Source organism: Furipterus horrens, unplaced genomic scaffold, assembly GCF_987537825.1.
Source record: "Furipterus horrens unplaced genomic scaffold, mFurHor1.1.pri manual_scaffold_5, whole genome shotgun sequence".
Taxonomy (NCBI): Eukaryota; Metazoa; Chordata; class Mammalia; order Chiroptera; family Furipteridae; genus Furipterus; species Furipterus horrens.
Window position 1 is genome coordinate 20099918 of NW_028327175.1, and position 24312 is coordinate 20124229.

Consider the following 24312-nt stretch of genomic DNA (forward strand, 5'->3'; position numbering starts at 1 on the left):
AGATTTCTTTTTCTTTGGAGATCAGTTTTTGTCACCAATAGCAGAGAGTATAATATTTGACTTTAGAATAGGTGTATATGAATACTTTAAATCCTTTTTATGGATTACTTTGTCTGGTACAGAACATACTATGTAGTTGAACAGAGTTCTTATTAAATATGGCTTATCTTGTAATTTTAAAGTGAATGGATGTAAAGAGAAAAGACAAAGAGCCTGTGCTATTTACTTACTGTATCTTACTCAGTTTGCACTGTAATTCAGTTTTTTAGCATAAAAGGCTAAAATTACATTCTTGGAATTATTGTGGTTGCAATTTAGTGCACTGTTACAAAATTGAATTTTAAGTCCTATAGTTATTCAAATGAAAATGTCATTTTACAAATAAGTAACCCTAATAACTTCAGTGTATTTAAACATAAATGTAAATTGTTAGTACTCTATGATTTTTCAAGACATTTTCAATTATACTTCTCATTGGTTTTTGAAAACATTCTATCATGTAGTCAGTGTTTATTCAGTATCTACTGTGTATTTTCTTTTTAAACCCACTACCTTGACTCTCAAATATAAAGTGTGCTTCCTCACATCACCGTGGCTAGTTTCCAGTATAAGTGTGACTCACTGAAAGTAAGTCATCACCATTTACACAGGCAGATGTCAAGCAGTGTCTTCTTGCTCCTTGAGTTAGTTGATATATGTCACAAGGAGGTAGAAAAAATAATAAGGAGACTTGGATTCCAGTCTTCACCCTGAAACAAATCACAGGCAATATTATGCCAAAGTTTTTGCACTTAAAATTTTTTTTATTAGATCTGTAATTATCAGGAAACATTGTCAATCAAATCTTTATGGAAACTCAGTATATTACCTGAAGAGAACTATGCCTAAAGCCAATGACTTCTCATTGCCCCTTGTAAACCCCCATAATAGCAAGGGGGATGGCATGAGAGCCACAAGATTGTAACAATTCTAAATTATTTTTTAGACATAAAATGTATTTTTTTCTAGGATTTATCAAGTACAATGTTAGTTACTGTCAGGTAGCCTTGTTCTGAGAAATCATTCGGAGAACAGTCTAAGATTTTACACCAGGTTTATTGAAGGAAGGGAGGAAAAGGGGTTAGAGGTGAGAGGAAACTCCAAGACCAACTGGAGGGCTGGTAGGAGCAATGGAAGGGGGAAGTGGCAAGGGGGAAGTGGGGGAATGGAGACTCCCAGTCATCCACAAAGGCCCATAGAAATCACCTGCCTGTGTGTCTGCAGGCGCCAACCCCGCACCTTTCCAAACATACATTTCCATTAGGATGAGTTTACCCATCAACACATCCAGCAGGTTATTTACATCTCCCTGCTTTCCCGCGACCAGGCCAGTCCATACATCATGCTAGGTCCATCAGCATTTCTTCTGGGAATAAGCAAAGTCCATTTTTATTTCCTATAGGCGGGGATAAGACCAGGTTAATTTGCTTGTGATTCATTTGCATATGTCAGAAGTCTAAGCAGCAGCCCAGCTGCCGCCAGGTTCTGACAGTTACTAGTGAACCCATTTCTAAAAGAGATTTCTAAGTCCAAGTTCCTAAAATGATCCGAGCCTTGTATTGCCCCCCCCCCATAAGTTCTCACAGTGAGGCTAACACTGTCCTAACTGTCCTATCAGAAGTGGGGTCTATCTTCCCTTCCTTTGGATATGGAAAGGGACTGGTGACTGCACTGAGTAACAAAGAGAACCGTTTGTATATGACTGTGTTAGGTTATAAAAACAATAGCTTCTGTTTGAATTTCTATTATTCTTGAATTGCTTGTCCTTGAACTCTGTGAGGAAACCCCATCCAACACAGAGACCATGTACGAGTATTCCTGCCTACGTCCCCATCTGGGCCCCTAGGAAACCTCTAGCATCAAGCACCAGACACGTGAATAAATCAAACATAAGATGGTTGCAGCAAAACAGCGTCCACTCAAACCAGCAATGTCAGTCTCCCCGCCCCCACCTCTTTTTTACAGCTTAGGTGCATTTTATTAGTTTTCTTTCAGAATCCTTCTACAAAAGAGTAAAATTGAAACCAGCAGGTTTTAACTGGCAAGAGGATGAGGCCCTCCCTCCTACCGAGGCCCCTCCACCTCATCCCCTGTTCCCACCCACTACACACACATCGATCCTGCTTACAGGAGGCCCTGGTAAGAATCGTTGGGATCCAGTAGCAGTGCTGAACCCCAGAAGGTCATGGCTGAGGCACAGTCCATTGAAAGCCTTGCCGTCAGCCTGGGTGCCACCTAGAAACACGTTAGGCCCAGCACCTTACTCCCAAAGGCCAGCTGCACACTCTCAGGGTAGGCAGGACCTATGTTTGGGGCCGCTAACAAGGAGCTGGTGCAGGTAAATGCAGTGAGGCTGGAAGGGACAGCACCTGATCTGGCTGGCCCAAGTCTTGCTTCTTCACAGTCTCCTTGCTCATCCAGAACCTGTGGGGGATCATGTAGTTTGAATGGACCTCAAACTGAGGACAGGCTGGGTGATATTCAGTGGAAAGTTGTTTGCTCTTGCACCAAGCGCACAGGTAGGCAGACATTGGATGTGGGATGCATCTAGATTGCCCCACTCCTTTCCCATGTAGATGTCACATAATTCGTCCCAACTACCCTGCTCCCACTCAAGATCCAGGCTTTGAACTGAGGTCATAGGATTCCTGGTCAGAGTTGGACTTGAGCTGAGGCTCCTGGAAGTAGCCATCTTTCCCATCAGGGCATGAAGAAGACAGGGACTTCCAGGAACAGCCACCCGCCCCCTCGGCCTTGCTGACTCACCCCTCCAGACCAGGTTCTCTGCCCCAGTAAGCCCTGGCTGAGGCCCAAAACGCAGCCACAGAGAGCAGGTAGGTGGCCTTAGAGCCCGTCTGGGTCAGAGAAGGATGACATGTAGCTTCATATTGTGGCAGCTCCACTCCAGGTGGCTGGGAGGCTATGAGTGCCAATAGCTGCACTGATTTCTGTGGAAGAAGAAGCCTCATTGGGAGATTCGGAAGACCTGGAACACTTTCTCCTAGTAAGCAAAGCTTGAATCACAGTGACAGGTCCCTAGGCAAAGTTTCTTCGTGGCCACCGGGTGGGGCTGCTCTCCCAACCAAGGCCTCTGCCATCTGTCCTTGCAAGGTCCATCCCATCTCAGCTTTTAGTGAGAATCTTTCTTTCCTCCTAGTGTATTTCTTATCACCAGGATTAGTTCTAGCCTATTTTTCATAGTGAATATACAATTTTATATTTCCACCAGTGATCTTTTTCATCAGTAATACATTTTATTTCTTTGAGCAATGATTTGTGAGTTCCAGTTTACAAGTAATGCATTTATTTTGCTAAATTTATTCCTACATATTTTATTATATTTGACTCAGCCATAGATTGAATTATTTTTCTGAATTTCATTTCCAGTTTGTTTCTTGCTAGCATATGAAATTACCCTTTTAAAAAATATTTATTTTTTATCCAATGACCTTGAGAAATTCCTTTATTGTATTTGTTAGTTTCTTTAATTCTTTGGGATTTCTTATCCATACTGTCATGTTATTTTGAATAAAACTAGATTTCTTTCTTTACAATCTAGATACTTTTATTTGTTTTTAAATTTTATTTTTAGTTGAATGCACTTGGACAAACTCTCAAGTACAATGCTGAACATAGTGAGAAGAACAGACATTCTTGCCCAGTGCCTAATATTAGAGAGAGAACATTGTCTTTGATCATGGAGTGTTATGTTAGTTATAGGTTTCTGGTAGACAGACTATATTATCAGGTTGAAGATGTTGCTTATATTTCATTAAGTGTTGAGAGTTTTTGTTTCTGTCTTAATAATAATATAAATGTAAGATTTTGTCAAATGCTATTTCTGAGTATATTGAAATGGCAATGTATTTTTTGTTCTTCTATTAATATAATGTATTATATATTAATTTTCTTAGATATTAAACTAAACTTGAATCCTCAGGATAAATGCTATTGTGTATTTGTTCAATAATATTATTCTGAAGTCTATTAGCTGATATTTGTTTAAGAAAATTTTGTACTTATGTTCATAGTGACATTAGTTGACTCTTGTGTTTTCTTTAAAAAACTTTGATTGGCTTCAATATCCATATACATAGAATGAGCTGGTAAGTATTTTCTCTTCTATTTTCTGAATTTATGAAGAATTATTATTTTGTGGTCTTTAGTTAGTTGGTATAACTCCCCAGTGAAATCATGTGAACATAAGTTTTACTTGGTGGAGAGATTTAGTTACACTTTTTTTTTTTTCATTTGTTTTAGGTCTCTTAAGATTTTCTGTTTATTTTTGAGATCAGTTTTGATAATTGGTGTCTTTCTCAGAATTGTTTCAGTTCATCTATGTTGAGTTGACTAAATTTTTTGGCATAATATGTATAATATTGTTTTGTAATAATTTATATTGATAAAAAATGATGTCTTCTCCTTCATCCCTGGTTTTTATCATTTATGTTTTTTCTTCTTTCTTAGTTTAAATTGTACTGTCAAAAATTAATAATAACGTAATTCTAACGCAAATTTATTCAGAAAGCTATAAGAGCTGACTGAGAGATCAGCAACGTATAAGGAAAACAGATTTAACAAAACATTTTTGAAGCCATGAACGATAAGAATAGAATTATTTATGGGTTATCTTATGTAAGCCCCTAAACATTAATAAGCTGGTTATTAAATATAAGCAACATGGATCAATGATTATTGGAGTTAAATGGTTTAATTTTTCAAAGATAACTAGTTCTGCATAGTAAAACTTTGGATAATGATGATTATACTTAATCGAGTTTAAGTAGATTTCATTGTTGATACCCTAAATAAAGATTATTGTAAATGAGTCAAAAAAAAAAGTAGTTCATTACATTTTTACATAGTTTATTGAGTTATATACATAAATGAAAAAGTAACTCTCTAATTACATTAATTTGTGAAAAAATGGAATGCTTACTTCAGTACTATACTTCTTGAATAAAGCTTTTACTTCTTCCCCAAACAAAATTTAAAACTATAAGAGATATTTTTAAATGTGTAATTATGAAAAGTTTTACACATCCACAGTAGAAGAGAGAATAATATAGTAATACCAATAAGCTCATCACTCATTTTCAGCGATATGATGTGTTGTTTTTGTTGTTATAAATTTCCCTTTATCTTTGTTTTGGCATTTATTTTGTAATTGCCACAGTGATGACTGGTGACATTTAATTTTCAGTAAATCTACAAATCCTACAGATCACAGGAGACTATCACATAGCGAATAGTTGTCTTAGCTAAAATACCAAAAGAATACCTTTGAGAAACACTTTTTAATAATATGTTACAACAGTGATTATATTTTTGACATATTACTGTATTGCATGGAATAACTACAACTACTAACATAATTTCTTATGGATAAAAATTGACTAATTATAATAACATATTGATACATTATAAGAGTAAGTCTGTATTATAAATAAAATTGTGGGAGAAATCTGGCCCCCTTTCAAAGATATCCTGCCCTCCCACTAACTTAATAAAAAGTGTCATCCTGGAGAAAAATAAAAATAAAACTCTTCATATGGCCTTGGAATTTGTACCTTATGTGTCAAGTACAATAGAAAGTAAAAACTAATTTTTATGTTGTACAAGCATTGAATAAGTTAAGTTATTCATTTGAATTTACTAAAATCTAACCTAAAATATGAAATAGTTGTCTATTTTTCTATGTAGCTATATAATTCTCAAATACTTTTTAAAATACACAGTATATAATACAATTTAACAATATTGACTTGGAACCAAAACACTGGGTTAAAAAGCTATCTTACCACCACAACTTGTGATTTTTGGAAAAGTTACACCCCCTCTCTGTTCCTTAGAGTTCCACATATGATAATGGGGATAATAATAATTTCCATCAGCATTGCTGTGAAAACTAAATAAGCTCATCTATTTAATGGATTTTGAACTATAGGTACATTGTCAGCATCATACTTTAGACATTTATTTTGCTGTTATTTTTGGTAATTGCCATTTTCTTTAAGAAAGAGAACATGGTTTAAAGGAATTCTTGAACTTTATCTACACTTTACTTTGTATGAGTAATTAATAACAATACCAGAAGCAGAGCTAGATAATCTCCACAAAGTATAGTTGGTAATAAGAAATGAAAATTTACCAAAAGTGACCCAACATTTTGTAAAATACTATCTCTCTAATGTATCAAACTCATGGACTAAGGCCTATTAACACCCTGAATTTCATGTGAAAAAAAACTAGTTGAATAAAGATTAAATAGCTTACAAAAACTGAGCCAAACTTTTTCTATCAAATAAGCAATGTTCTGTAACTGATATTAATTTTTTAATAATAGATATTTTTTAATCCTTCTCCAAGATTACAAATATATAAACAGACCCCGTATTATAAAATACAGCTTTTATTCTCGCTTTATGTTACCTGTATCTGTGTTGGTACATAATAATGGACTCCACTGTGTTATACATAAGTGCGTAAACATTTTGTAAGCAACACTTGAGTGTCTTTAATGTAAAATAAATTTTAGCACACTAGGTTATTTTAAACTCATCACAATCAGTCATGTGAAAAGATTTTGTATAAATTCTTTCGAAGAATCCAGATAGCTATCTAAAGGAACACTGATAATATGAATCTTCAGTGGTACTGCAGACGAGGCATTAAACATAAATCAGTCATAAGAAGGGGACGGGAGAATGAGCACGCCATGTGCACTTCCATAGTCCTAGGTTTGAATCTTAACTCCTCATTCCTCAAGATATCTGACTCTGGGCAACAATTTGGTGTAGCTTATCCATCTGAAAAACTTTATATGGTAAATTTTTATAATAAATAAATTAAAATCCATTTATTAAGCTGTTTTAGTCTAATTAATTTCTAGTCTTATTCAGCAAAGGACAGAAATGCAGATGGTACCTCCTAGGCTGAGGCTAAAACCCAAAGTGGGATTTTGATGCTGCAGGAAGAAAAGTTTATGTATTCATTCTTCCCTTTTATTATTAGCAAGTAATTCTAAGATGTATTCTAGCTTTCCATATTCCCTCTCTTCTGCTTCCTTACATCTGGTATTTTAATTTTTATTTATAAAAAGCCCACTCTTTTTCATTCTCTTTGTAATTTATCATCCTTTTATTTTTTCTGGGAGTAACATTTTTGACACAGTTATTTAAATGTGTAAATAATTCTACCCAATAAAGTTTTCATTATATGGACACAACATCAAAAGACATGTTTTATCCAGTGAAAAATATCACTATTGGCAATCGGTTCTATGAACTAACCCTGGTATGATGTGGCACTTGTGATAAACTAACAGCTAATCAGTTGACCTTACTTCAGTGGTGAGTGTCAGGGACACATGCTGGTGTAGTGTACTTCCAGTGCTCTGAGAGAAAAACATGGATACCTCACTTATTCACGCTTCCCTCATTTGTATTTGGCACAACACCTCTGAGTTTCACATAAAGAATGGTCATTTGAATTCCAAATAAAAGATGAGTTTTAAAAATCGCAATACTGTTTTCAATAAAAGCAATACCTGACCATATTTTGTAATCATCTTTTCACTCTTTGTTTTTAACAGGTAACACATTATTAACCAGCAAAGTCAACATATTGATTAATGTCCTAGATGTCAATGAATTTCCACCAGAAATAGCTGTACCATATGAAACATCTGTGTGTGAAAATGCCAAACCAGGACAGGTATCTTATCAATATTGTTAATTAGAAGTACATAAAGACCCATTATATGCATGTGCTTTAGGTTTTAAGGCGTACATGATAGTAAACTCTTAATAATTAATGGTACATGTATACATGTGGAGCTAATACCACAGAGGCTAAAGTTATGATGGTCTAGTAAACATTCTTTGTGTAACTAAAAGGTCCGTGTTTTGCAGATTCTTCTATATTTGCCATTTCTTTTCTGTAAACTTTTAAAAGAACTTGTGACTATAAACCCATAAGCAAACCATAGAGTGCATCCTTTTATAGCTTTTTTGCTTTGGTCATATGCTCTTATGAACAAGTATTGAAAAATCTCTTAAGCTCATGAAATTTGTAAAGCTTCCTTCTTGTGGACTTGGAGAAGAATATCTGGATCATCAAAAATATCTGAAAAAAATTTTCTTATTAATATTGCTCTAGGAGAGTTTTTAGTGGAGTGATGTCTTGAGAGGTCACATAGTTAATGAAAGTTACTGTCAAAGTCCTAGGATTTATTTGGTATGGTGGTGGGTAGCTAGTTTTTCCTCAACTCTATTATAGATGAATGAATGAATAAAATAAAGTAATTGGTAACAGGCATAAGCAAATGATGAGTGTTTTATAAAAAAAGAATATGCTTAAATGTAAGCTGTGCACTTAGGTTCCAAAACAAATATGCTTTGATTTGCCATATATGTCAAACAACTTTAAATAGTATAACTACCCCATTAAGTAAATATGAAGAGTTTTAATTTTTACTGGAAAAAAATTAACATTAAAATAGTATCTTTATTGGAAAAAGTTATTCTTTAAGCTATCGTATTCGTTTCCATTTGAATGTCCTCTGTGCTTTATAAGTCATTTGTCTCATAGTTTTAATCTTGCGATGTATATTACCCATAAGGCTGTTAAATTAAAATTAAATTTATAAATCAATATTCTCACTTACTCTCCATATTTCAAGTACTTGATGATTATAAGTGGTGTAAATGGCTGCCATTTTTGTCAGTGCAGATATAGAATATTCTTTTAGCACAAAAACTGCTAGTGGACGGTGCTGATTTAATTTTTTTTTTTTTATAATTTGGGCAAAGTATTAATTTTCTTCCAGAATAACTATTTATATTTTCCTAAGTGACAAATTTGCATCTTTAATTGTGAATAAGCACTTAAATCAAGCTATAACTTATTATCACCTTAAGTGTACTCCCAGTTTACAAAGAACAAGCCCAGTTCCTCTTTCAGTGTCTGAAGTAGTAGATGCTACATAAATGTTTACACAAATATGTAACTTGATTTAGTTTTTTGGGAAATTATAAGAGGTTTTTCACAACTAAGCCATTTTCTACTTTCAAGAACCCTACACTTCCATCGCGAAAGATCAATTATTTATTTTTAGGTAATTAAGGACATTAATTGTTTCATATTAATTAGAACTTCTAATATACTAAATAAAAGCCTTTTGGGAATAAAATTCTACTTAAGAATTTTATGGTTGTCTAGTAAAGGTTTAAAAAATTGGGAATAGTAAAAGTTACAAGAGATAACTTCATTTTCTTATATCTGGAAAAACTGGTAAGGGATATGATGGGTCCTTAGAACCTCTTTTGCTTATTTCTATCTGTTGGGATTTTTGTGTCCTGTTGGGCCACATTTATGTAAAAAGCACAACCCTGAAATGTCCCTTGAATTTTCAGGGAAAGTAGTATGTGAGCCTTTTCTGTTTTTGACTCCAGCTATTCTGCCCCTCACCTAGGAACTATGCATAGCAACTATTTATCTTTTCTGGACTACAACTGAATGTGTGTGTGTGTGTGTGTGTGTGTGTATGCATGTATGTATGTATATGTATCTATCAAAATAAGAAAGAGGAAAGAGAAAAAGATGATGTGTATATGAGTAAAGATTTCCATGGGAGCTGCTTCCCTTAAGACAGTAAATCTCAAGGGACAAGTCCAATAAATGACAGTTCATGCCCCAATTTTCATGTCTCTTTGCTGTTTAAAGAGCTTTTTTATTGTAAAGTTATGTTCTTGATATGTCTTAATGTTAAATACCTTTATTAGGTAAATGACTGTGCTACTTGCAAGCAGTTACAAGCAAAATAAAATAAAACTTGACAAACAGTTATCAATCTTCAAATAAGTAGAGAAATTTTATAAATGACATATAGTGATCTGAGCATATGGGATTATGTGTAGGAAAGTTGAAGTTTTACAGAGTCTATCTGATGATTTTTTTACTAAATTACTACATTCTGTGATCTCACCCTTGGTGTCAAATAAGGAAACTCTAAACTACGACAATTCTAAAGGGTAAATAAATCTGTCATATTGAGCCACACTGAACCAGAGAGCTGAAATCCTCACCAGAAGATCAATTTGTCAAATTATAAACTACTAGTACTGCCCAAGACACTTAGTCTGGGTGTCTGTGTGTATGTGTATGCATATGTGCATAAGAAAGTTGATCATAGTCATCAGATTGCATTTTAACCATAAAATTAAAACAAAAAGTAGCAGATTAAATCACATGTTTAATGGCATCGATCTGAGATCACATTGTGCATGATTTGCCCCCTTGGATCAGGATACAGTATTTGAAATCTAATGACTTCTTTTGTCAAAGTCAGGAGTAGTCAAAGAGAGTGATCACTAGACCAGCACATTGCTCTCTCTGTTATCGGGGGAAAATGAGTTCTTCCAGTGTCATCACAGAAGGAACTCCCTGAGACCCACACAGGAGGATGGGGCTCTGTGTTTTGGTTTATTAATGATGTACAATTAAGGGGGTTCCCCTCCAGACTTGTCAATGTTGCATCTCCATTCGTCTTGTCATGCAAAAATCAAACCTTGACCTCAGCAAAGCCAAGACAAAAGCCAGTGTTCAGAGTTTCTGCTTCATATTAAAGCTTAGTTCTTTGGAATCTGTAGGCAGCTGCCAACTGGTCTCAGTCCCCATCCAGGTAGCTTAGCTTGTGTTTCCAACTGCAATTCGTTGCTGTGGTGTGGTATTCAGGCTTCCTTCTGGAGTCTGTGTGTGGGGTCCCCACAGCCATGAGCCATGAGCCCGCTAAGGCCACATGGCCATGCAGAGAATAGATGCCTGCATCTTGCAGGTATGGGTCACCTGGTGAGAAAAAGAGAGAGCTTAGTTCTTTTGGAACCCATATCATCCACTGTGGGCTCTGGCAGCTGCTAGACTGACATGGTCTTGTGTTCCCAGGTGAGAGAGTGCACACATGAACGGGGCAAGTGCAGCGCCTAGTGGGCAGGAGGGAGGAAGAGAAAAAGAGAGAGACAGCTTCTTTGTTCCCCTGGAATTGTATTAGCTTGGGCTTGGATGGATCCGGTGCCTTTTCAAAATGACCAAATTAACTTCCCAAGCTTTTGTGGGCTTTGGATAGGTTTACACCCCATAGGTAGACGGATAGGCGTCTTGGTCTAGCACCTCTCCCTGTGCCCCAGAACAGTCCAGTACTAGAGGGAGAGGGGAGGAGTGTTCAGCCCTTTGGTGGAGCACAATGCTGTGGCTCCCTGGAGTGTGGAAAGCTATAGCCTCCCCATGAAGCAAACAGGCCCATGCTTGCCATTTTATTTAACTTAATGTCTAGTTCTCTTTTGCTTCCCTTTCCCATCCGTCATTATCTAACTACTGATGGTAACATCATCTTCCAACACAAATGTCCTGAGTGCAAAAGCCATTGAAAATATTAATAAAGCCCTCAAAACCATTCTGATTTACTTATTTATGTAATACATTATCAATTTCACATTTGGACACTCAGAAGTAATTTTTAATCTCCAAATTTTTAAAGCATCTTATTGAAGTATCAGAATTTTAACTACAATATACACAATGGGGACAATTCAGGGGAAAAAAATTGAAACATAATAAAGACTGTTTACTTTTTTAAAAAAATATGTGAAAACACTATTTTTATTTTTAGCCCTTGGGGGAAAACAAACATAACAGCAAAAATAGATATGCATCTTTTGTATCTTTCTCATCATATTATTGGTTTATGAAAGTAAAACTCTTTCTCAAAACATAACTGTGCTGAAATTTTGCTAATGCAAGGACTTTTAAATACAGAGTTTGTTTACAGTAGCATTTTCTTTTTTTTTTATTGAGTTAAAATTGATGTAAACATTATATTAATTTCAGGAGTACAAAATAATGATTCAATATTTGTGTATATTGCAAAACAATCACCACAATAAGCCTAGTTAATATTTGTCACCATGCATAGTTCAACTAACAGTTCTCTTATAAAGAGAATTTTTAAGACCTACAGTTTTACCAATTTTTTAATATACAATACAGTATTATTACTATGGTCATCATGCTGTACATCATATTCCCATGACTTTCTTTATACCTGGTAGTTTGTATATTTCAATCACTTTTACCCATTTTTCTTACCCTACCCCTGTTTCTGGCAACCAATTTGTTCTGAGCATCTATGAGATCCATTTTAGTTTAGTTTAGTTATGTTTCGTTTTTAGATTCTACATATAAGTGGAGACATATATAACATTTGTCTTTCTTTGTATTACCTCACTTAGCATAATGCCATCAAGAGCCATTTATGTTGTCACAATGGCAAGATTTCCTACATTTTTATGGCTGCATAATACGTAGTCTGTTAAGTGTGCAGTAGTATTACATCTAAAAAACAATGCCCATAGTCAACAATATTGCAATAACTAATGTATGGTGCCAGGTGTTTAACTAAAATATTGGGGGGGGGTACTTTGTAAAGTATATGATTATCTAACCACTATGCTGTATACCTGAAATTAATGCAACATAATGTTAAATGCAAACTGTAATTTATAAATAAATAAATAAATGTTTAAAATAAAAACAGAGTTAATAGAGCCAGCAATTCTACTTCTAGGTATTTAGCTGAAGAAAGCACAAACACTAACTTGAAAAAATTTACACTCCCATTTCCACTGCAGCATCCTTTACAATAGCCAAGACACAGAAGCAACCTAAATGCCCAACAATAGATGAATGGAAACAGAAAATGTGGTATATATATATATATATATATATATATATATATATATATATATATACACACACACACACATACACATATATATATTCTATTGTAATATATATAATGAAATATATATATATAATGAAATATTGTTCAGTCATAAAAGAAGTATTTCATATTTAGGTTAAAAAGCACTTATTTCATTTAATTTGAAATACAAGCAAGTGCATTTCACTTTAGTTTGCTTATTGGTGAGAATATTCAATGCCATTAAAGCTTTTGAGTTATGCAGGTATCAATTTGGAGATACTACATATCCTATAAATGTTTCCATATTTGTTTATAAAACTATCTGTAAATAATTAGTCCACTGATATGAATCCTTACTGTGTCATTTCTGTCTACTTGCATGCTTCATTAAATAAACTTATTAGCCTGGTATGTAAAGTTCCATTTCAAGCTAACTTAAAGTTTCATCTCTACTTTGTTTCAGATCATTCAGATAGTCAGTGCTGCAGACCGAGATCTTTCCCCTGCTGGGCAGCAATTCTCCTTTAGATTATCACCTGAAGCTGCCATCAAACCAAATTTTACAGTCCGTGACTTCAGAAGTAAGTTTAACCACACAAAAATGTACTTGTTATCACGTAACTTTGTAAAAGAATATGAAGGTAGAAGTCAATGCTTTTCCTAAAAGCACTCAAATTCATAAAATATGGAAATCCATCTATGAGAAATACAAAATTCTATAGGTAGCAGTAAAGCAAATATTTAACCTATATATACTGTATCTAATAAGGCAAATTACTTCTATTCAGAATGCAGATAGACCCTTAATGAGTCAAGTTAAAACAAAAAAAGAGGTTATCTGAGAAATAGAATGTTTTTGCTGTTTTACATATACATTTGTTCCACATGCACATTTCTTATATATACAAACAGAAAACTTTTTAGTAACTGTTCTATTTGCATAACACATGGTACAGCACAGGCTAAAATAAAGGCTTTGTAATTAGAATGTCTATATAAATGGCAGACACTTTAGGCATTAAACTATACTAAACAATGTCAAACTTATAGTACTTATATCAAATAAAATAATGTATGCATATCCTTTGACACTATGCCTAAACATATTACCTTTGAGAATATTTTGCTACCTCTTGTACCATCATGTCTACACGTAACATTTCTGCCATGACTACTACTCACATTGCTACCACCACCAGTACTAGTCACGCTGGCATATCTGCTACCATTGCAACCATTTCAAAATATAAATGAAACTGAATTTAAAATATTAAGGCTAACTACTGCTTAGTGGGTCTGACTTTACTTGTTTTGTGACTTTCAGTATTTTATCTCCTCTAAGTTTCCATAATCTAATAAAATAAGAATTAAAAACACCTGAGTTTTTATGTAACACATAAACAGATTTCAACAAGATTCTGCTGCTGATGGTGATGATCATGATAACGACCATAATCATGATGACTGATAAAAGTCAAAAGATATCTTGAGAAAACTTAGTTTGCTAAAAATATTGAGAAGAAAGAAATAATAATATCCACAGAAGGAAATTCAGAAAGATTTTCTGCATCGTGCAGTGAAATGTGAGAGATAGCTATAAATTAAACAGAGTCCCTAATTAGGAAGAGACTAATAAATAGAGAGAATACATATTTCATTATGAAAACTATAGCACTTTACAGAGAAGTGAACAATATTAGTAATTTTAAATTATAGCAGCATACATAAAATAGAGCTAAGAAAAACCATACATGGTCACCCTATACTTAAGCCATTTAAAGAGATTATAACTTAGATCTAATGACTTGCAAAGCCTTCGAAAGGTTTAAGTAAGAGTATATAATGTTCAGATTTGCATTTAGGAAGATCCATTTGGATACAGATTTGAAAAGACTCTAGAGAAATATAACTGGTTCTGATACTATTGGAAAAATTAGGTGAGAGAGTCTTAGGTTACGGTAATGGATGTGAAGAAATAGATAAGTGGGTAGAGGAAGAATTAAAGGACTTCAAGCTAGATCCTCTAGATTTTATATGCAACTGTGATAGAGAAGGCTAATTAGACTTCCAGATCATTGACTTGGGCAAGTAAGCTGATGGTGGCATCAACCAGTAGCATAAGTGTTGACTCTTTTCCACCATTATATCCTTGCTGCAGAGCCTCTATCTAATTAGCTGTGATAATATGAAGCAGATCATGTTGCCTCATACACAGCATTTTCTCAAGGTGTGGACTTGTGCCACTCACATGCCACTTATCATATTCCTTGTTTTATCTTGTTATATTTGTAATTTAAAGTTTTATTTAAACATGGATAGGGACATTTTGTTACCTCACATATTTAATGCATTTCTTCTTGTTTTGTGATAACATTGATATTCTATTCCTTGAGCAAATTGTAATTATACTATACAAAGTTATCAGCTACAGTCCCCATGTACACATTAGAACCTCAGACTTCTTCATGCTGTTGTCACCACAAACACTGGGCTCCACTAACTGCCATTGGATATGTCATAACAGACATTTTGGTATCATGGTATCTTATTACTTAATCTAAAAATAACCTCTATGTAATAACATTATTCTGCCCATATCAAATTCCATCTCATCGTGTAAAGCTTTATTATCTTGGTGCTTCTTCCTAAAGTGAATATAGAGAAATTGCTTAATATTCAGTTGTTGAAAGTAGCATCTACAAATAAACAAATAAAATATTATTGAAATAGTAACATTATTATGATTTTTTACCTCATTCCAAAGTGTGTATCACAGTAAAAAACGTGTTATGAATAAAGTAAAAATTTTACTTCCATGTGTAGAAATAAAATAAGTAAAGAAGAAATGCATGCAAAAATGACAGACACTTTCTATAGAAATATTAACTGAATATATGAAAAATTAATAATTTCATTCCCTTGGGCTATTTCAAATAAATATTGCTATTGTTTATTTTATAAAAACTAAAATAAAATATTTTTTGTGATTAAATCATTATAATTCATGATGATGTTAAATTTTTTTATGAATCTTTATGGCATTAACACACTTTATTTTCCTTTTCATGTTACTTTAATGTGCAAAAGTTAAAGTGTATATATAGACATAGTTTTGGGGAAAAATCAAGTTTTAATCTGAAATAGTGATTTGATATTTGTTATATTTTAAATAATACATTCTAAGGTAAGATTGTTATTTGAAAATTTATACTTGTAATGATTTGTTCTGCTAACATGTAAGAAAATATCCACAGAATTATTTTTCTCAATGAGATCTTGATGTCAGGTAAAATAAACAAACATACATCTTGTTTTGTATCCTTTCTAAATAGCAAATTTAACTATTATACCAAAGAAGATTAATACTTCTTCTTTCCTTAGAATTATTTTGATTATATTTTGGCAGCTTTCATGATAAAATAATTAAAATATGGTTGTATTTCACTGATTCAAGAAGAGCTTCCTACTGTTTTCCAGACATTCCTGTTGAGATGAAGCTCATAGTAACAATCCTAACATAAATGTCATGTCTTATAGACAACACAGCTGGAATTGAAACCAGAAGAAATGGATACAGCCGGAGGCAGCAAGAGTTGTATTTCCTCCCCGTGGTCATAGAAGACAGCAGCTATCCTGTCCAGAGCAGCACAAACACAATGACTATTCGAGTTTGTAGATGTGATTCTGACGGTACCATCCTGTCCTGTAATGTGGAAGCAATTTTTCTACCCGTAGGACTCAGCACTGGGGCTTTGATTGCAATCCTATTGTGCATTGTTATACTCTTAGGTTAGTTACAATATTAATCATATCTCTCTCTACTCTACTGTATGTCTTCAATTTACAGTGTAAATCAATGTTTCTTCACTGAGATGCCATATTTGGTTAGAAGGAAGCTTTGGATTGAATTATATGTTTATTAAAGTTAATTTTCTATTTCATATTTCATGGATACACAGCATTAGGCATCATTGGAAATACAAAAGTTTGTTCAAGCCTTAGGGGATTTCCAAGTAATAACAGTTTGTGGAACTTGCTGCAATGAAATTTTCTGTAACAAATATCCTACTTACAGCAATGGTTTCTCCATTTATTTTACATCCTAGTAATTATTACTCTCTGAGATATTATGAAACCATTAAAAATATGCCTGATGAACAGAAGCTCTCAAATACCAGTTTAATAAATAAAGAAAAGAGGAAAGGAAAGAAAAAAAAGAAATAGAAAGTAAAGGGACCTCTGCTTTTTTTCTCTTGAAACTGCCAGCCAGAAGCAATTTTTATTCTGCTTTTCTCGCATACCCTCACATCAACATTCTAACGATTTCCACTGGGACAGAACAGACCACACTTAAATTTTGAAAGCACGCCAAATAAAATGGACTTCAGAAAATCATTCTGTAACCTCTCTGTGTGAGTAAACACAAACCTACTTTAGGGGTTTCCCTCCGGCATCAGTTCTGTTCAGCTGACTCCATTTCCCTTATTAATTCATTGCCAGAATTGCAATAGTAAAGAGAGATTTTCTGGGGTTTTTGTCATTCTTTTAAATTCAAGTTGTAACAGACACACAATTGGACACCATGGAATCAGTTTATATATGCATGTTTATTTTTTAACCAAAAAAGTCCTGACCGATGTAGATACCTCCCTTTATATACGGGAGTGTAAAGCATGGAGTAAGGCATGATATGAGTGTGTGAAGAACATTTTCTGGTCATAAGTTCATGTTAGCTTCAAGAGTCAAGTTCGCGTCCAGTTTGCATGGCATAGTTATTAATTCAACAAAAGTAACCTTGGTGTGTAGAACAAAATATTTTTATATTCTTATCGTTTATCGTACATTATATCTGGCATCTGTTTGTGCTGATGAATAAACCTTAAAAGGGCAGATTCCATATAATGTTCTTACATCTGAAATTGAACATGATCAATTAAGTGTTTAACTTCAAAACAACAATTTTTCTCTCATACTCTTCTCTTAAAGGTCTTTGAGTCCTAGAGCATTTGCATATCAACCTAGCATGACTTGGCATTTCTGAATGCTTGCCTTTGGGCATTGGGCCAGTTATAGTGGAGCAATTAATCTTTCTTGGGTCAAACTTACCGTGCATTGCCATCCAACCACTTTTTCCTCCAAATACCAGTTGCCCATAGTGCAGCTGTACTGATCTAGCATTGTGACTTTGCTAGTATACAGCAGTCAGCACTGACACTCTTAGTCTTGCTATGGGGTCTGGTTAAAATTCTGTCTATTGCTTGATCTCCTTAACCAGTCTCAGAGTCCTTTATATCTTCTTCCATTTTATTCTTAACCATTTTCATATTCTTGCTGTGGAAAAGGAAAGCATGAGAATCTTGTGGTGCTTGGATAACTTTCAGGTGACCCTCAAGCACATCTAACTCCTTTCTTCCTCGATCGCGGCAACTCTAAAGCCATTTTAGAAGCAGAGCTTCTCTGTGCGGTTTGCAGTGTCTCATGTACCCCTGGGAGAACAAGCAATAAATAGTCTGTTTGGTTCTGAAATCTGCCTAAACCCTAGGAGGAGCGCTGAGTGACAAACATCTCTCCAAGGTCTATCGTACAGGAGCTCTAGCTACATCTCTTCCTTCTTTTCAATTCATCAAACTCTAATGTTGGAGGAAGAGAGAATGAATGGGCTTTCCTCAGTGTGCTCTACTCCGAACCCTATGACAAGAGTCTTTCAGGCTCTGCTGTGATAAATCAAACACACTTTCTCTCTCAACCTATTACCACCACCATGGAGGAGGAGAGGGATGTATCACAAGCTAAGTTGAGTGCTGACCTCATGGTTTGAATCGATGACTATTTACCCTTACTAGAGGTAAACACTATTTAATGATAAAAACATATTCAATAATGAGAGTAAATAAATAAACTATTTCAAAATAGTACCATGTTTCATGAAGGTATTGTGAATACTAGGAATTTGGTTTGGAAAATATCTCAATATGGCAGGACACAGAATATAAATAATTAGAGCTCTTAGTTGATATGATTTATAAAACTGAGGCCCTTATATATTTTCTTCTTTCTTGCTTTTTTATTGATTTAAAAAGTGATTGTCACACGAAGATTTGAGTTTATTTCATTAGAAATACATTAGCAATACAATAGGGAAATCTAGGTGTGAATAATATCTGAATGTTACTTATGGGCTCTCGTCGTCGTCGTCGTCGTCGGCAGCCGTCCGTCTCGAGAGACGATGGCGTAGCTTCTTGAGAGTCTATCTGCACCGCCGAGAATGGCTGTGCAGTCCGATTCGGGAGTGACAATCCCTGCCGCACTTGGTACAGGTGAAGGCAGATGGCTGTTGTTGCTGCTGCTGACGCTGCTTCCACCTCGATCTTTTCTGGGCCGCCTCCTCGTTGCGCGCAGCCTCCGCGCGTGACGTACCTTGCCTGACCGCGAGCCTCCAGGCTAGGCGGTCGTCTGCTTGAACTTCCCATGTGTTGAGATTGATGGAGCATTGTGTCATGTCCTTTTTGCAGATGTCTTTGAACCGCAGTTTTGGGCGCCCTGTCATCCTCTTGCCTTCTGCTAGCTCGCCGTAGAGGAGGTCTTTGGGGATACGGCCTGCATCCATTCTTTTGACATGGCCGAGCCACCTGAGGCGTCTCTCGCTAAGAACTGCATGCAAACTGCTCATATTGGCTCGCTTCAGCACCTCGGTGTTGGGGACCTTATCCTGCCAGGCGACATGCAGGACGTGTCGCAGGCACCTCATGTGGAAGCTGTTGAGTTTCCTTTCGTGCCTTGCGTAGGTGGTCCACATCTCGCTGCCATAGAGGAGAGTGCTGAGTACGCAGGCTTGGTAGATGCGCAGTCTGGTTTTCTCAGTGAGGCTGGAATTGTTCCACGCTCGCCGGTTCAGTCTGGCCATAACTGTGGCTGCCCTGGCGATTCTCCGGTTGACCTCCAAGTCGACTGACAGAGAGCTCGAGATGGTGGACCCGAGGTAAGTGAAGTCGTTGACAACCTCCAGGGTGTATCCGTCGATGGTGATGCATGGGGGAGTCCCCGTGCCTTGAGCCATAACATTCGTCTTCGTCAGGCTGATGGCTAGTCCGAACTCCTTGCATGCGTGGGAAAGGCAAGTGACTAGCTGCTGGAGTCCCTCTTCGGAGTGTGATGTCAAAGCTGCGTCGTCGGCGAAGAGCATCTCACGGATGAGCACCTCTTTGACTTTGGTCTTGGCTCGTAGACGGGCCAGGTTGTAGAGCTTGCCATCGGATCTGGTGTGAATGAAGACACCCTCGCTGCAGTCCTTAAAGGCGTATTGGAGGAGCATGGAGAAGAAGATTCCGAACAGCGTAGGCGCGAGGACGCAGCCCTGCTTTACTCCGCTGCTGACTGGGAAGGCCTCAGAGGTTGCGCCGTTGTAGGACACCGTGCTGTGCATGTTGTCGTGAAAGGACATGACCACAGCAAGCAGATGTGGTGGACAGCCAATCTTCCGTAGCAAGCTGAAGAGTCCGCTTCGACTGACCAGATCAAACGCCTTCGTGAGGTCAATAAAGGCGAGGTAGAGTGGTTTATGCTGCTCGTGACACTTCTCCTGCAGCTGGCGTAGGGAGAAGATCATGTCCACTGTTGATCGGCCAGCTCTGAAGCCACACTGCGACTCTGGGTAGACGCAGGAAGCAAGGGTCTGCAGGCGGGCAAGAGCGACCCGGGCGAATACTTTGCCGACGACGCTGAGGAGAGAGATGCCCCGGTAGTTGTTGCAGTCGCTGCGGTCTCCTTTGTTCTTGTACATGGTGATAATGTTGGCGTCTCTCATATCCTGGGGGATGTAACCCTCCTTCCAGCAGAGACAGAGTAGATGGTGGAGCGGCTGTAGCAGGACTGGTTTCCCGCTCTTTAGGATTTCTGGAGGGATTCCGTCGCTTCCTGGTGCTTTCCCGCAAGCGAGGCGGTCGATGGCTTTGCCGAGCTCTGCCACAGTAGGTGGGGTGTCTAGCTCCTCCATGACTGGTAGGTCTGGGATGGCGTTAAGAGCAGTGTCTGTTACGGTGTTCTTTGTTGCGTACAGCTCGAGGTAGTGCTCGGTCCACCGCCGCATTTGCTGTTCCTGGTCAGTGATGACCTCACCTGTCTTGGACTTAAGGGGGGCGATCTTGGAGGGGATTGGGCCTGTTGCCTTCTTGATACCCTCATACATTCCTCCTGCGTTGCCTATATCGGCGGCTTCCTGAATGCTTCTGCACAGGTTTAGCCAATAGGTGTTGGCACAGTGGCGGGCGGTCTTCTGGACTTTGTTCCTGCCAGCCCGTAGAGCTTGAAGTGTACTGGGAGTGGGCGTGACCTTGTAAGCCAGTAGGGCCTTCCTCTTAGCCTCGATCACGGGTTCCATTTCTTCCCAGTGAGCCTCGTACCAGTCAGCGTTCTTTCGCTCTTTCTTCCCGTAAGCAATAATGGCGGAGTTGTATATGGCGTCGCGGAGACGTGGCCAATTGGATTCGATAATGTCATCTGCCGCCACTCCCTCGCCGAGTGCATCTTCCATCTTGTTGATGAATTGCTGGGTCTTAACTGGGTTGCTGGCACAACTGGTGTTGATGCGTGGGCGACCCTTCATCTTGGAGTGGTGCAACCTCTTCGGCATTATGCGCACCTTGCTTACCTTGCTTATGGGCTCTAATATTTAAGGTTCATAATACCAATATTATTCAGCTCTCTGTATGCTTAGAACAACATTTATTTTTCTTTTTATAACTTTGTAAACACTTCTTTACCGAACAAAATAGTATAAAATAATGCAGGTTAAATGTATGACTATAATTGATTTTGTGAGTAATTTGGCTATGATTTCTTGTTTGTTATAATTTCAAAATGAAGTTAATACAATGCAAAAATGTAAATCTGTATCTGATTCTTATTTTTTACAGTATGCTTACTTTGAAAATAATAAGATGGCATTAAAGAATCTTAGCCAGCCCTGCTCAATTTTATTTTTATGAGATGAACCGACATAATCTCAAATTGCAATTTTTCTGTCTTCCTCTAGCCATAGTTGTGCTGTATGTCGCTCTGCGAAGGCAGAAAAAGAAAGACACCCTGATGACCTCTAAAGAAGACATCAGAGACAACGTTATCCATTACGATGACGAAGGAGGCGGCGAGGAGGACACCCAGGCTTTCGACATTGGTGCTCTGAGAAATCCGAAAGTGATTGAAGAGAACAAAATTCGCAGGGATATAAAACCAGACTCTCTCTGTTTACCTCGCCAGAGACCGCCGGTGGAAGATAACACAGACATAAGGGATTTCATCAATCAAAGGCTACAGGAAAATGACGTGGACCCAAGTGCCCCACCGTACGACTCCTTGGCGACATACGCCTACGAAGGAAACGGATCAGTCGCAGACTCCCTGAGCTCTATAGACTCTCTCACTACGGAAGCAGACCAGGACTACGACTATCTCACGGACTGGGGACCCCGCTTTAAAGTCTTGGCAGACATGTTTGGCGAAGAAGATAGTTATAACCCCGATAAAGTCACTTAGGGGAGACGTGAAGACTAAACCAACTGGTGAAATTTAAGAAAAATAAACACAAATAGAAATCACAAATACACACAACACACACACACACACACACACAACACACACACACACACGATTTATAGGACAAGATTCCTTTGATTATCTGGTTTCTAACGAGTTGCTACATTTATCATACTGTTAGTTTTGGTTTTTTTTCTGCCAACTCGAGATAAATCCTATTATATGTACTTGCTTGGTTTTGTTTTGTTATTTTGAAAACACACTGAGACAAGCTCAGGCCTATTAAATACAATTTACTGACATGACAACCTAGAATGAAGATAGCTATGTGGCATCACGGTGGAAGAGTGTTAGATTTTTCTTAATTCCACTAAAGTGCCTATTGAAACTTTTATCATTTAAAGTGGTGTACAGTACACTCTGCTGTGATGGCATTGCAGGATTCAAAGACACAGAAGACATAACACAAAGATCTTGTCTTTATATGTCAAGGAGCAATAGCAACATACTGACTTCTAATTCCTTTTGAGGGAAAAAAGAAGAATACTTTCTGAACTCCATATTCTTATAATTCAAAGTTTTTTAAAACTGTATGCCAAAATACATTTGTTTTTCCCACCTTTTCAGAACATTGAAATAAATGTGATGATATCAAATTCAATATGTAAGTCCTGAATTTTAAAAGCAATGTTTGATCTTACCATTAGTTCATATTAAACTTATTCATTGAAGTGTTACTTTTTATCAAAAATAAAATTTAAAAAAATGAAAATTAAAAATATTCCTCTTTATGACGAGAGGCCTCAGGGCTGAAACTCCACATTAAAATAAATCTTGGTTTTGTTTTAATGCTGTGCTGTTATGTGGAACACTGGTTTTAACAAGTGACTAGGTTTTTGAAGTCTTCGTTCTCTCATAGAAAAAACTTTAAGTTATGTTTCCATTGAAATTTTTTGGGGGGAAATGGACCAAACAAGAATATAAACATGAATTTAATTTAAACATGAAAAAAGATATTACTTATATAGCTTCTCAAACTTTCTTACAACCTGATGATTATTTAATGACTAAAGAAAAGAAAATACATATCAAATAATACAGGATGGATATATGGCATGCCTAGAAATTATTTGTTATACAAATACTGAACAAAAATAAGGAACTTTAGAAAATTCAAACCAATAACTAACTTCTAAAATGAACACAAATGCAAAATCAAGCAGTTGATTTACTTATTTTATAACACTGATTTCAACTTTGTGAGTATTGTTATTATATTAAGGCTTAAAGTTGCTTCATTACACTATCATCTACAATAATTTCAATATAAATTATCTCTACTATTCCTTTTGTAAAGAAACTCTCCTTTTTAATTTGATAGAGATTTCTAAAAAGATATTAGATTTTGAAGCACACATGTGAACTACACTCATATACATTATTTTCAACTGGACTGTACATTAGCTAGAAATGTACTTAACAAACTAGGTAACTATGAAGTAAGTATGTTTTATTAATATTACAAGTATATGAGTGACTACCGAAATGTTGATACTCTATACAGGAAAAATAAAAGTTGCTTATAGATCCATCCATAATATTTGGCTGTATTTATGAAACATTTATGAGTACATTTATATTTGAAAGGTTGTAAAACTGAAAATTCACACATAGGGTAAATGGGGTAAAAATTGGATATTATAGGCAACTTGTATTTAGTCTTATTCTTTATTAAATGTTTACTTCAAAGATATATAACTAATAATATTGTGGCAATTTGGCCCTTTGAATCTGCCTTTTGCATCCCTTCTTTGGTGTCAAACACTCACCTGCTGTTGCCTCTGCCAGGAACAACTTTTGAACTGATTTTCATCCCCCACCGCCTCAGCATGGCTTTTGTAGCGCCCCTGGGAGCTGCATTAGAATACTCCAGTAGCCTAATAGTTTGCAGTATAATTATGCTTTGGAAAATATTTTTTTAA

At 36.3% G+C, this 24312-nt stretch overlaps 1 protein-coding gene across 1 annotated transcript in view; it reads left to right on the plus strand.

Moving 5' to 3' along the window:
* The window catches only part of CDH12 (cadherin 12), a 231730-nt gene extending 209309 nt beyond the window's left edge, over positions 1–22421 (plus strand). Inside the window, exons 9-12 of the mRNA XM_090278898.1 lie at positions 7634–7755; positions 13263–13380; positions 16337–16588; positions 21831–22421. Of these exons, the coding sequence (XP_090135024.1) occupies positions 7634–7755; positions 13263–13380; positions 16337–16588; positions 21831–22330 (992 nt within the window). The 3' untranslated portion in view covers positions 22331–22421. The remainder of the gene's footprint in view (positions 1–7633; positions 7756–13262; positions 13381–16336; positions 16589–21830) is intronic.
* Positions 22422–24312: the final 1891 nt, after the last annotated feature.